Consider the following 14,804-nt stretch of genomic DNA (forward strand, 5'->3'; position numbering starts at 1 on the left):
AAAAATTTCTACCATTTTTGCTAAACAGGTTTTAAAAGAAAGTAGTAATTATATGAAAATTTTAAATAATTTAGAAATGAAAGGGACCTAATTAAGTTCAGTGTTACAATGGTCAATTTATTTTTGACATTGGCCTACACGAAGCACCGAAATCTGTTTTACATAGTAGCGATTTCCCAACATGGCTGTAACTCAATGTTTTCATTGTATTGATGAGCAAATTTGTGGCTCCTGGATTGTTCAACGTCTTGTGCAGTTGACAAAGTCATCTAAAAATGTCTTAATTTGATTCAATATTATCTGAAAGCCAACTTACTTGGCTGTGATTTGGGTCATTGTTGTCAGATTTTACTAAAAAGATATTATAAATTGCACCGCAAATTAGTTTCGCGATTGTTTACTGATCTCAAAATGTCCTAACCGTTAGCAGACTCGTAGTCTTGAGGGACGACTTTCGTTTCGTCCTGGGGAAATCGAAGGATTTGAAGCATCTTAACGATGAAGCCCTTTACCAACAAGTCTCTTTACATCGTAGATATTAGCAGTAGCTTTGAAATGAGCCATAAAACATTTCTCTACGAACGTAAGGTAACCTGCTAGCCTTGTGGAACGAAAAAATAAAGAAAAGGAGTCATCACTGCTACCCACGCAAACAAGCAATTTTCTTGATTGCTAATATGGGGTGGCTGAGAACCGTCAGTCTATGGTTTTGACTGTGGTGATTTCTATAGTACACTTTAAGATTTCGACCTGTCGCCATATTCAAGATTTTCAAGTTTCTGAATCACCATTTTCAAATTTCATATCTGAATCATCTGTTAATGAAAAATGTTTTCACTAAACATTTTTTTTCAAAATACAGGTTATTAGACCTTAGGTTATTATTTGGTGTAGCTTGCTCTTTAGTTGGTTGCAACTTCTGCTGTAACTATGTTGAATACTTTCCTGACGACACTGATCAAACTGTCTTCAAAGAAGTCCTCATTCCACATAACTTCTTTTTTTTTCCTTTGTATGATATTTTATTTTATTGCCTACATTTTTCATTTGATTTGGGTGACTTCATTTATTCGAATTTGTCACTAACCCCCGACTAAAATGCCTGCCAGAAGTATTGGATTCATACTTTGATTTTACAGTCCAAAAACGTATGTCCCATAAGTTACGTTTTCCATATTACTTTTTCTACATCCTTGGTTTAAACTGTTCAAAGCATGTTTTTGCTATCTGTTTAAGAATAGCCGAAACAGTAATTCAGGTATAAGAAGTAAACGTTGCAGTTTAAATAATTCAGAGGAAGAAAAGTAAATTTTTAATTAAGCAAAATTCTTCCATTTCCTTTTTTAAAGGTTGAGAGAGCTGTTTACCTCCCTGCCTACTCCTCGTAATTTAATACAACTTGAAGTTCCCGAAGAAGAAGCAGATGAAGGAAAATTGGCAAAAGACAAAATTACTATAGAAGATCAGGAAGAAATTGACGCGAGAAGAGAGGCTGAAATACGAGCAAAATACGAAGCAGAATGGAGGAAGCGCTCGAAGGTAAGTGTCCCAAGGAAATAATATAATATTATAAACACAAAGTATATATATCAGCAAAAAAAACATGCAGAAAAACTTTGTTTTTTAATATTAGATGACATTTTTAGTTGTCTTAAGAAGATTCGGCACCTTAAAAATCATTTTGCGGGTCTCGGCTTCGGCTGACCATCTAAAAGACAAAGAGCTCATTAGCCAATTTTCCCAGCATCACAGAAAACTCCTCTCAATTTTGGTAAAAATTGATGGGGCATCTTAAATGTGACGACAGCTCGGAAAGCTAACGTGAAGCTAATTTAAAATAAGGAATACATATAATCTCTTCCTGATTGTTGAGCAAAACGCTGTCTATTCAGTGTGCATACAGCATAAATAATATATATCCTGTGTTAGGAATTACGGTGGTTAACACATCAAAGAACTCGTAAAGCTGTCAAATTACTCAACTGATACTGCTAGTTTTAATGTTTCCCAGGAAAGTGTGCTAGAATATTTTTAGGAACTGCCCTTTCCCGAACTTCAAACGAAAACCTTGCTCCGTTCAATCGACAATTCGTACTTTCTAATGATATGGGTTTCATTAAATAGGGAAATGCCAATCTCTGGCATAAAACGAGATAATTTAAATGGTTTTCTGAGATTTCTGGGAAAGTAGGTGTCCGCTTTTAGTTATCTGTCATTTATTCGAATCGCTTATCGAAGCTATACAAGCTATGGCAATATCACCCAATCAATTCTAAGTAGTATGGCCGTCTAAGTAGTATGTAAGTAGCACGGCCGTCAATTCTTAGTAGTATGGCCGTCTAAGTAGTATGTAAGTAGTACAGCCGTCAATTCTTAATAGTATGGCCGTCTAAGTAGTATGTAAGTAGTACGGCCGTCAATTCTTAATAGTATGGCCGTCAATTCTAAATAGTATGGCCGTCTAAGTAGTATGTAAGTAGTACGACCGTCAATTCTAAGTAGTAAAGTCCTTAAAACAGCTTAGCCACAGAGATTTGGGTCTTGAATATACGTGTAATATATTTAGACTGCTTAACGTGTCTGCCTTTAACGTGGTTCCATTTTTCCCCTTTGTGTATAGGGAGGGGAAGAAATACCCCATAAACTTTGTTTCCCAGTCTTTTATTTCAAATTAGATTATTGAATGTCGACAGAGTAACTTCTGATTTCGGTAAGATAGCTCCTATATTACAGGAGCCACAGATGCCTTCTGTAACCCCTACATTTGGGTAAGTATAAGTGCAATCGAAAAGAAAAAAAATCTTAATAAAAGAAAAGGGGAAATGAATGTATTGTGAGTCAACCTAGTAAAAGAAAATAAATAAATAAAAGAAAAGGAGAAATGAATGTATTTGGAGTCAACCTATTAAAAAAAAAAAAAAAAAAAAAAGAAAAGAGCAAATTAATGTATTGTAAGTCAACCTAGTAAAAAAAATAAATAAAAGAAAAGGGGAAATGAATATATTGTGAATCAACTTAGTAAAAGAAAAAAAAGAGAGGGGGGGGGGGAATGAACGTATTGTGAGTCAACCTAGTTAAAGCCCCCAGGAATCATTGCAGGACAATTTTGAAAATGAAAGGTCAAAACTATTAGCAGTAACCCTAAATCAATGTTTTTGTGTTGAAATTCATATGTTTATGTTTCTTCCCCAGGTAATTCAAAGGAGCTTACCCCGACCTAATGACATCAATACAAATATTCTCCGGCCCCAAGGCCAAGAAGCTACAAACCCGCTTCAACGGGCTGAAGAGCTGATCAAGAGAGAAATGCTGACAATGGAATACTATGATGCTATCAAGAATCCAACAGAAAGTCAGTCCATTTCCCAATCCGCAGCAGTGCAGTTTTTGGAAAGAAATCCCTATGACAACTTTTCCGATAAAGATATCCAAGCAGTAAGTATCTTTATCCATTTTTGACTCTTTATTAAGACAAAATATTGTTATTGCTTAGCCATCTAAAGACAACAAGTACCTGCAAAAAAAAAATTGATGGAAAGGTAAGCTTAATAAACAGTTTCCAGTGGTAAGTTCTGGTAGAAAAAAAAAGGAAAAAAAAATTTTTTGCCGGTGGGGCTTCAGTAACCATGAGCAAAATGTTACACAATAACTATCCGTGGCAGTCCAGTTTTTTTTGGGAGGGGGGGGAGAGAAATCCCTATGTTAACTTCTTATGAAAATCTCTAAGCAGGTAAAGAAAAAGTAGTGAATATCTTTACTCATTTTTTACTGTTTTTATTTAGCCACAACAATATTTACTGCAAAAGCAGGGTAGGTTGGTTAAACTGTTTCTGGTGTAAGGTGTAAAAAACGAAAAAAGACTTAGTTTGCCATAATGACTGCAGTAAATCAGCAGGTGAGATTTTATCCGGTGTCTATCTTAAAGGAAGTGAGAAAAACGGAGAAATAAGTTTTGGGTTTTTTCATGTAACGGTTTACCGGTTACCTGCTACTTAAAGGCTCGCTGAAGCAGTGCTGCCATATTCCCGAAATTTTGTTTTTCTCGAATCTGACCGAAAGAAAATTGGGTTCTCCGATATCTCCGCGAAAGCTAACGTTAACGAAAATTATAATTTTCATTTTGTTTTGACATTTGTCTATTTACAAATGTTTATGTTTTGGAAGATCTTAGAAAACTTAATTTTCTTTTGGGGAAACCCCAACAATTGGGAGATATTGGAAGCACTAAACTGAAGGCATTTTTGGTCTCTATATTGACGAACTTTCAGTCATGAAATTGCTTTCCAAAATATAGTTGGTTGCTCAATGACTTCTAAGAAATTTTCACTAAAACAATTTTCCTTGGGTCATTAGCGGCTCGCTTATATATACTGTATTTGAGTGCACAGGACAAATGAATTGATGGAGAATTCTTGTGAAGCAGTTTTAACGGAGGGTATTTTGTTCAAAGAATAATTCACATTTGGCCTTTAAGTTTTAGGGCTATTAAAACGAAATCTTTGTTTGAATTGGTTAAGTGGAAATTTACACAACCACCTTTCACCATCTTGTGAAGCCATCTTGAATAACTAGGAAAAATTCGGGAATTGAATTTTTTTTATGAAAAAAATGAATTTTTTATGAACCTCCTTGGCTTCACTACACAAGGAGGACCTCCTTGTGTAGTTTTTGTCAGCAACAAGTATCGAATCTAAAAAAATAAACATAAATCAGCCAAAAATAAGCTACAAACATATGGTACTAAATGGTTAAGGAGGTCTACCTTTCCTTATTGTTTGGGTTTTAGCAGAAGAAAAGTAGTGTCAAATCAAACTAGTTAGATTTGCTGATTTATTTTCACGGTTCAACGTGGCAACACCGACAAAAACGGGACGCATTCTCCTAAAAACTCTGTGATTTGAAACAACCGATTAATATTTGTTTTTCTTTTTTAAATAGAAAACCAATGCTTTCTGATATGAATTGACTTGAGATTTGTAAGGGGGGGGGGGTTGATATTCATATTTTGATGCCCTTTGCACTTTAAGATAAATTAGACACAATTTTGCTGAAAGAAGAATAAAATTATAACTATTTTGCGGTTAAAAAAAGAAATATAGAGAGTCTTAGAAAAAACTGTAACTTCTAATCATTTTAAGACCCAGGAGCACATCCATTTAGGGATGTCAATAACGAGCTTCTATTATTCTAGCCATCTATTAAGAAATCAGTTATGGCATTATAGATGGCGCAAAGTTGCTCGTGTCATGACTAATGTGTTAAGTGCGCGTAAATCCAAGACTAGAATAGATAAGACGTTTATTATTCTAACTTAGTGTTATTTTTTTGTGTAATTTAGCTGTTTGTTTTAATTCTCCTGTTTTTGTTGTTGATAAAGATTTCTGAACGTGAAGCCGAAATGTTCAGGCTTCTGTTAGCATATGTTTATTTTCACACTATACGTTTATGTTTATGTTTCTATGTATATGTTTTTGTATATTTTGTATATTATGTATATGTTTATGCTTATTTTCTATTCTAAATGGGCAGGTAGTGTCTCATATTGAAAAGAAATATTGATCATTTATATTCAACACACTATAAAATACAAAAGAAAAAGGAGTGATTCAATATATTAGAATAAGAAAAAACCAATATCAATAACAAAACAATTAACTAAATGAACAACATGGGATAAGACCCGTGAAACTTCAAATTTTGAAAATGCAGACCCTGGCAGCTTCCTATACAGCACCGTCTTTGCTCCTCACTTTGTATATATTTTTGTTTTTATTTTAATTAATATTGTTTAATTGTGTTGTATTGTTTGTATCGAATAAAGACGCTTCTTGACTACTAAGGTCCTTGCGTCAGAAATCAAATATTGTTTCATTTTTTTTTTGCTTGTTCTTGAATTCAAAATGTTTGCAATAACAAACACCATCTATTTATTTCTCAGCTTGACAAATAATTTAACAGAAAAGTGCCTTCTTAGAAAACAATCGTTGAACCCCTAATGCTATTCCATGTCCCTGTTAGCGAGGTACAGAATCAGGTGTCATATGAGGCGCTGCTGCAAATTAAAAGCGCAATATCACAAACGGGTTTGCCATAATTTTTGAGAATCGGCAAGAAAAAAGAGTTCTGTCTTCATGGGGTACTTTATACAGGGTATGGGGTACTATATTTTTGTAGGGTATGGGATACTTTATAGGGTATATTTGTATGGGGTACTTTATGTAGGTTCAATTAGTCGTGTTTATATAGGCTTATATTGAGTGATACAATATAATTATTCTCTGCTTCTTATTATACAATAGTTTTTATAGGTTTTTATAAAAATTCTTTTTAAATAAATTTTGGCAACTCGTTGAAAGAATTTATGCACCCAGTCGATCTCTTGCTCCATGCATGCAATACAGGGACCAAAAGTGGTAAGTTCAGTAGAACAGGTCTTCGTGATTAGATTGTTTTCTGAATTGACCAAGTTCAAAGAGTGCATAACAAAGTATCATGTAGTAGGCCTTTATTTGTGACACATCACCGTCTTTGCTCACTTCTTTTCCAGTTTTCGATCTTCCCCTTCCCTTTCCTGTGTTTATATACTCGTATATGTATTCCTGAGGAACATTGTCTTGAGCACACATAATTTAATCAGTCAAATGCTTTATTGCTAAAATTTTAAAAACCAGAAAGTTGAATTTGAGCAGGTCAATGTCGTTGGTTCTATAAAATCGGGCCCTGAGTTATTTTTTGAGTTATGTCATTTTCGAAACAGAATTACGATTTTCTGCCTTTTTTCAGTCCATAGAGGTCATCTCTAGGTAGTGGCAATGGATGTCACGTCAAAGTATAATTTAAGGTTTGCTTGATAAAAGACAAAGAGTGAATATCAACATAATGTGTTCAAAACAAAAGAAAAATGAAGACAAAAAAAACTAAAACTCTTAAATGAATTATAGAAAATGAACCAATAAATTTACAAATACTATCTTTCCATCATTTTCCATCAGTGGCTTGTTGCTGCCATGAATCATTGACTTAAGTAAGAAGGACTCCGATAAATCCCTTTAACCTAAAAGTATGATATCAAAGAAACTTAAATCGAATTTACGTTGTCTCTGTGTCTAGTTGTCTATTTAATCTTCTTGTTTTGTTTAAAAAGGGGCTATAAATAAATTACTCTTAGTATTTCAGAGAAAATTAAGCTCATGGTTATTGTTTTACGTTGCAGCATATCAATAGCTTACTTATCGCGTTAGGTCGAATTTACTGCGAGAGGGAAGTAATTTCTTACAATTGGCTTCATCCTAATTTCTTTACAGGCTGAAGAGCTGCTTGCTGCCGAGATGGAAATAGTCAAAAATGGCATGAGCCACGGAGATTTGTCGCAGGATGCTTATAACCAAGTGTGGGAGGAATGCCTAGCACAGGTGCTCTATCTACCCAGCCAGGGTAGGTATACTCGTGCATCGCTTGTCAGTCGTAAGGATAGGGTAGATGCTCTCGAGAAAAGATTAGAGAATAACAGAAATCATATGGCAAATGAAGCCAAACGTGCTGGAAAATTGGAGAAAAAGCTTCGAATTCTTACAGCAGGATATCAGGTGAATTTGCCAACAAATATTTTTTCCCCTTTCTAAGCTATCCTCTCAAGGCTAAAGTTTTTTATTTTAACCGAAAAAAATCTAATATGTTACTGAAAGGTTTAGCGGAAGTAGGGTGGGGGGGATTTGATATTTTTTTTTTCTGGGCATTTCTCTGCTATTAACCTATTGGGAGGAGACCTCCCACTTAGTAGAAGTATCCTCACTCAATGGAATTCGATGAAAAGTTTACATTGATTTTTTTTTTAACGGTGGGGTGGGGGCCTACTGAGAAAGTCTCACAAAAGTATATAAAAGAGCTAATATAATGTATAAAAATAATAATAATAAAGCTAATAAAAAGTATAGAAGAGCTAATATAAGGTTTACCGACTGTAGTGCTATAAAAAGAAAAATCGGAAAGAGATATATTATTGTTTTGCGAGTAAGCACACACTGGAGGGGGCAGGAATTTCGACGTTTTTATTTTATTTTTTGTAATTTTCTGTATTTTCCATATTTTTTTTTTTTTTTTTTTTTTATTCCTCTCTTCCAAATGAATTGGAAGAGAATATATTTTTTATTGAATTGGATTTTATTGGCTATTTATTGAATCGGATATTTATTTATTGGATTTTATTGAATTTTGGAGAATATTTTCCTTTGAATTATTATTGAAATTGAATTGAAGGAAATTTTTCCTTTTGTTTAATTTTTTAGATTTTTTCTCTTCCAATTAAATAAAGTTTCTAAAATAGACTATAACCTCTAATATTCATGATTCTGCTTACCCCTAAAACATAACTTGTACACATCAGCTAACAGAACCAAACACTGATCTTCAGAACTGATAAAGCTGAAGCATATAGATATAAAAGCCACTAGATGTAATGTAGATGGCAACTATTTCTATAACTTAAATGGCAAACTTGGAACAAAATCGTGCAAAGTAGACCTATATATCCTCAAAGTTGGAAAATCTATATCGATTCTTGCATGTTCCCTAGGTCCTACTTGATACCTACCTAAGTGAATACCTCATCATTTTTTTCTGGTGCACTTCTTTGGTGAAGACGTAACGCAGAGGTTCTTCCTGGGAAATGTATTCGATTTTGTCTTGACATATTAATGTTAGATGTCATTTTTTTTTCAGGGTCGAGTCACTACGCTGGCAAAGCAGTTTGAAGAGCTCGTGCAGCAGTACGATAGTGCAACCTTAGAAGTTGATGCATTCTCTCGGTTGAGGGTAAACGAAAGTGAAGCCATTCCCAGACGTTTAAAAGTAAGGCAATTTCTTTATCTTATACATACCTGCAGGCTATGTTACATGAGGGTGATGAGCGCCTCCTCAAATCGGTCCGAAAAATCTCATCCTCCTTCATGTTTGGAACTGATTGCAACTATGAATTCGGTTTTGGTATTACATCGGATTCCAGGGCTTCATCAAGAATCTATCAGGACTGGATCGGTTTGGTAAAAATTGATACTAGAAACTTCATTGTAGGATTGAATACAACTTCTCCCCTTGGATTGGGTTGATGAGATTGTCTGTAAAACTATTTGTACAATTTAAGTGGTACTTGTTGGTTGCATCTTATAATCAAAATAAAGGTAAAGAGGCGAGAAATACAGTTTTTAAGCTTAATATCAAAGTCCATTCTTGTGACTTTTGTTGGTTGAGGGTTCAGTACTAAAAGTCGATCAAGTCCATTAAAAAGTAAAACTCCTTGGTATATTCCTAGACATTTAGACTCCCTCAGCTAAGGAAATCTCTATTTTCTGTCTTGCTGTGAATGAGCTGTAAACAATTGTTTGGCCATTTTATATGCTAAATAGGCTAATTTTCCAATTTGGGACTCGCAGTTGCTACCAAAACAAAGAATAAAGATCATTTACGGTAAAGCAAAAATCCATTCCAGCTTGTTCCCTATTACCAAATATTTCCCCTACGTACTACTATGGCCACGCATTTCAAATTTGAATAATAAATATAGCATATCACTTTCCAAACTGTTTTGAAAAATATAAAATTAAAATAGCAGGCCGCCTTTGGTTTAGTATTCTCGTTCAAATATAATTGTGTTGTGTTTCCTTTTTGTAAAATTTTGGTTTTTGTCTTTTTATTTCTTGCTTCCTTTTTTTTACATTACTGTAAACGGATTTTTCAATAAACAAATAATGCTTTCTAATGCATAGCTCCTATCGTCGAGTGTTGCTTTAGGTTCAATTCTATTTAAAATCTTTTTTTTTTCTAAATTAAAAATCAGGAAGGCTGAGGAAAGCATACATACAAACAGTCAGGTATTTAAATTCCTGCAGTAAGACTCTGCCAACATGTGAATTAGGTCTTTGTTCGCGCAGGTTTTGATTTATTTTGATTTATTGATTTTTATTTATTTGATGTTTGTCCTTGTTAGGAAATTGACATGTTCAAAATATTAGACGATGTGATGGTATTCTGTTATGGGCCCGTAACTAGCTAAGAAGTACTCCCTTGTATTATAACTAAATTTTTTCAAGAAAAATCTGGTAATTTTTTCCAAGGGTTTGGCAAATACAAACAGATAAATACTGTCGTATATTTTCGTGGTAAAAGTTGTGCTTCAATTCTATTTGTTTTTGTTTTTTTTTGTTCGATTTTTTGTATTAGCCCTCATTTAATTTTAATATACGTTATATTCACATTGATTTGAAGGTAAATATTTAGTGAAGGCCTTTTCTGAAGGAAAATTACTAATAAAATAAAAGCAGTACCATTAGATTCCTTATCTTGTCTCCTTTTCAAATATCATATCGCTTTCCTAACAATGCCCTCTCCCCTGATGGTCCTAGGTGTAGTCCTAGGAATATGTATAAAAAAAAACTAACAAATAATGAAATTCTTATTTTATAATATGCAGCATGTTTCTATTAATCAGACTATTATGTTTCCATCCATTATTATCCAATTTTTAAAATCCTTTCCAAAAATATTTATAATCACAGTTATGTTGTTTTTACTAGGACAAAACTAAATTTTATCAATTCGAAATTGGGAAATCCCGTTTTAACAAGGAATAATGGCGTCATTTATGAGGCTCAACACAGCGGAAACATATATTATTTGGGCTATAAATAGTTGCTCTCTTTAAGCAAGTAACAATGTCTTTTTTTTGGTACCTTCGGGTTTCCTGGCCTGAAAAACGATTTAGATAGGTCAGGAGTTTGGGCAAATTTGTTTAGAGCCTTAATTTTGGCTAAAGAAAAAAAAACGAGATTGACGTCACATTTATATACATTTCAAGAGCAAAAATTACATTATCTTTCCCCCAGGCCGCATCGTTTTAATATCTATGACGCGTCCAAAATTGGTCAAGGTGCCAAAATAGTCTAAACAGCTAAACGAAAGAGCATGGAATAAGGAACAGAAAAATTAAATTGAATTACAAACGAAAATGTTGCACGACGAAATCTGCAGTTAGAAGAAAAAGTAAAATTAAAATGGAATGAAGGAACATGTTAGTTTATCTTGTGTGAGTCTGTGAAAGAAAAATAGGATAATGAAATGGAATTCAAGCCAAAATTTCTTAATTCGGTTGAAATTACTCCTTTGGCGAAATCCCTCTCCCGAAAGGAGAAAGAAGTGCATGCTTGAGTGAAACGAAATGTACCTGCAAGTCAAAAATGCACACACAAATTGGCTCTGAGCCCATTTCCCTTTAAATAACACTCAGCTTTAGATTTTGGCGCAATTTCGGATTCCATGGTGTTTTAGGAAAAATTATTTTTTTTTTTTTTTTTTCTTAGAACTCTTCTGTTTTGTGTAGAAGTAATCATTACATAAAAGAGAAGAAGAAGATTCATTCATTAGGTATAACATAATTTCTTGGGTCCCTCTGACCTACCTTCTATCTCTTTTGGATCTCCATTAGAATTTTCATCTAATTTTGGATCTCCATAAGAATTTTAATCTAATGATGCCACAGTATCCTCTGTGACTCAATATTAACGTTTTGTTTATTAAAGCAACTCTAAATTTTGAAACTTTTGCTTTCAGATGCTGGAGGACGATGTTGAAAAGCAGAAACAGCGTGAAAAAGATCTTCAATCTGAATATGATAGCCTCGTACGTGAGCTAGAAGAGCTTAAAGGACCGGAATTGCCAGTGTAACGTTAAAGGACCGGAATTGTAAATATTCGTAATGTGTAGTGTTAAGAAAAAATAAAGTTTTTTGGCTGTACTTATTTTTTTAATCTACCATCAGATAATATATTTCTTTCTCTCTCCTCTCTTAAATACTAAAATACGTATTTTAGATGTTGCAATTTCTTTACTTGCTTCACAAGTACAATAATATGAAAATTTTGCAGGAAGAAATTGCCGGTTGTGTAGAAAAATTTGCCTAATTGTCCGATAGAAGTTTAATTTTTTTAACTCATCCAAATCCTTGACAATGAAATTAAAACTGCTTAAGCTGACAACTATGTTGTCACAACAAGGGAAAATTGTTCATGTTTGAGCATCTGTGTAAACTCAGATAAGCGGTTAAAAGGAGTTTGAAAAACAAAATTCGCTGTTGTTGGATGATCCAGCCAAGCTGAAACGATTAGGACAATACTCCACAGAAGGATGTATCATCAAAATTGCTGGAATCTGATGACTCTTCAATTGATCGAGAGGTTGAATAAAGGCATAAGTTTTTCAGACTGTCCTTACTATGTGTTTGGCTTGCTATGGTATATTACTATTGGTGGAATCAAAGACATCTACTTTTTTGTCTGACTAGATGTTCATGACATTTCATCTTGAGGACTTGCTCTGTTTTTTTTATGAAAGGGTGGGGACGTGTGTTTAACTAAAAAAGGGTGAAAACCAGGGGGCTATATGGAAAATTGGGGGGAACATTGTAATGGGATTGTGAGTTTGGGACTAGAGTGGGGGCTTGTCTGAGCCTCCTCCCTCTCCTCCTTCGTCCACACCTGAGTAATCATATCTGTTCATTTTTAAATTTCAAACAAGGTTATTTATTTGTCCAAAGCTCGTCAGATTTTTCAGTTAACTCGATAAAGATTTGACAAAGCAGGTTGCACTTATTTCAAGGGATTTTGCTTATTTAGAGATAAATACCCCTCCCAACGGATCTTTGTTTTTATGTTTATGATATGATAAGATAATATGTATTTTCAAAAGGTTATCACAAGATCTACTAGAGCGAAATTCGCTTCAAATATCAGTTAACTGAAAAAAGAAGATTTCAAAGAAAAGAAGATATAATTGGAAAATATTACAATTCGGTAAAAGCACAGGGAAAAAAATGACCCGTCTGGTGTCTGAGGTTCCAGTTTTTTTTTTTTTTTTACAAGTTCAATTTTAATGAGCTCAAAGGATGAACGCTAATCGTGTATCAAGATAGTTGCGCCCTTGACACTGCAACCTAGATAAGGAAGAATGAATTAGTTGAGTGAAAACTGCAAAGTTCTGTTTGGATTTTCAATTTTCTTCATTTAACTGTGTTTAGTGATGACAGTGGTCAAGTGTGGTTCTAATGTGTGGGTGCTTCAAAAAAAAAACGGAGGAGCTTTTGCTAGATGTTTTCCAAAGAAATTGTCTACGGATTGTTGTGGGTACCTGACTGACTGACTGTATCTCCAACAGTAAGCTGTACAAAAAAATGTGGTTCAATCCCGCTTTCTAGGGCTAAAGGTTGAAATTGCATGGACAAGCTCTGTAGATGAAACATGAAAGATTGTCCTTATCGGCCAACTGTCTAGGGTCAAACGAAAAGCAGTTCGTCATTGAATGGGCTGAGAGGATGTAGTAAGGCGAATGGCAACATGCTGGGAGGGTGATAAGAGGAGGCTTTGTAAAGATTGGGATTGAGGAGGGGCGTGTGTAGCTGCGTTGGGCTCAGGTGGCATAGTGAGATGTTGTTAGTAGTAGTAGCAGTTGTATCTGAGGAGTTTTAGGCATAGCTTAATTTTAGATTGCCTTTAATTTTGTATAATTTTACTAGCTTTACGGAATAAATCTGAATTGCGCTGGGTTGGCCTCCTGTTCTATTTTATTTGTACCTTTTGTCTTTTGTGCTTTCGATGAATTATATTTTTATTTTTATTATATTTGATCAGTATTACTTGTTGTGGCGTTCCAATTATTTATGCTCTAGTCTTGCATATTGAGCTTGGCTCTCCGTCGGCTAGGGTTGTATGTAAGTAAGTATGTTATAATTACGTTTTACTTATAAGTCTTTCTTAATCACATTAAAACTCGTCAGTGGCGAATCCAAGGGTAGGGGAGGCCTGGGTACTGTTCTACTTGTGTTTAATTTAATCTGCCTAGAGTAAAAGGTCTATCTAAGTTCTAGTATAATCTATCAAAGAAAAAAACAAAGAAAGAAAAGGGTCATCAATATTATAGAAAATGTTGACATGATGGGAAATTATGGTGAAATCTGAGCAAATGTTGTGAAAACTGAAAATTTTAAGGCGAAGCAGGGTTTAAAAAGACCCCATCCCTCCCTGTGAACCTGGAGGAAACCAAATTAGAAAATTAAGAGTTCAATTATTAAAATGGTTCAATTAGAAATTTAAAATTTTTTCGCCAACAAATGTGTAATGGGAGCAACACTTTGGTTTGTTTCTTGTCATCAGTTAAACGGTGTCAATGCCTTAAATCTTTGAAAATGGTCTTTCCCAAGACAAAATTTTCTTTTTAAAGAGAAATGACGAATCATTCCTTAAAAAGGATTTCTAAATCTGCTGCTGAAAACAAACTCTTTTCTCTACTTCAATTTGATTTTGTTTCTTTTCAAATACACCATGAATACAACTTAATATACGATAACTTTGTCCTAAAACATAAAACGTAAAACCTTGCTGGATTCATGTTACTATTTTCAAAAATTCTGAATGTACAAGCCAGTCCTTAAGTACTTTGGTTCCAAATATAAAATATACATTTATTTCTTGTGTATTCGATGGTGTGAACAATTTGATTCTATATGCGAAACATCGGCGTACGTTATTATCTATAATCGCGCGTAACCACTTCGACAAACTAATGTGTCTACCCAAAAACCTACCGGAAACGAATAAAGCATAGACTAATTAGCTCAAGCATATAAACCCTCAGCCTCAAATTTTTATGATTTCTGCTTACGAGTAACTCTCTCTGATAGAGGCGAAATTCCCAAACACTAAAATTTGAGGCTTTTCAAGAAGGATCAATGGGTATGAAAATCCTTGCGTGATTCTGCTTCT

General features: G+C 34.1%; 1 protein-coding gene across 1 annotated transcript in view; it reads left to right on the top strand.

Annotated features, from left to right (window-relative positions):
• Cdc5 (cell division cycle protein 21) overlaps positions 1-11,785 on the top strand; it is a 39,473-nt gene extending 27,688 nt beyond the window's left edge. Inside the window, exons 10-14 of the mRNA XM_089099086.1 lie at positions 1,350-1,539; positions 3,193-3,435; positions 7,305-7,586; positions 8,719-8,847; positions 11,602-11,785. Coding sequence (XP_088955212.1) covers positions 1,350-1,539; positions 3,193-3,435; positions 7,305-7,586; positions 8,719-8,847; positions 11,602-11,715 — 958 coding nt within the window. The 3' untranslated portion in view covers positions 11,716-11,785. The remainder of the gene's footprint in view (positions 1-1,349; positions 1,540-3,192; positions 3,436-7,304; positions 7,587-8,718; positions 8,848-11,601) is intronic.
• Positions 11,786-14,804: the final 3,019 nt, after the last annotated feature.

The sequence above is a fragment of the Artemia sp. Qi Xiang Cuo genome, chromosome 2 (assembly GCF_049724085.1).
Source record: "Artemia sp. Qi Xiang Cuo chromosome 2, ASM4972408v1, whole genome shotgun sequence".
Lineage (NCBI taxonomy): Eukaryota > Metazoa > Arthropoda > Branchiopoda > Anostraca > Artemiidae > Artemia > Artemia sp. Qi Xiang Cuo.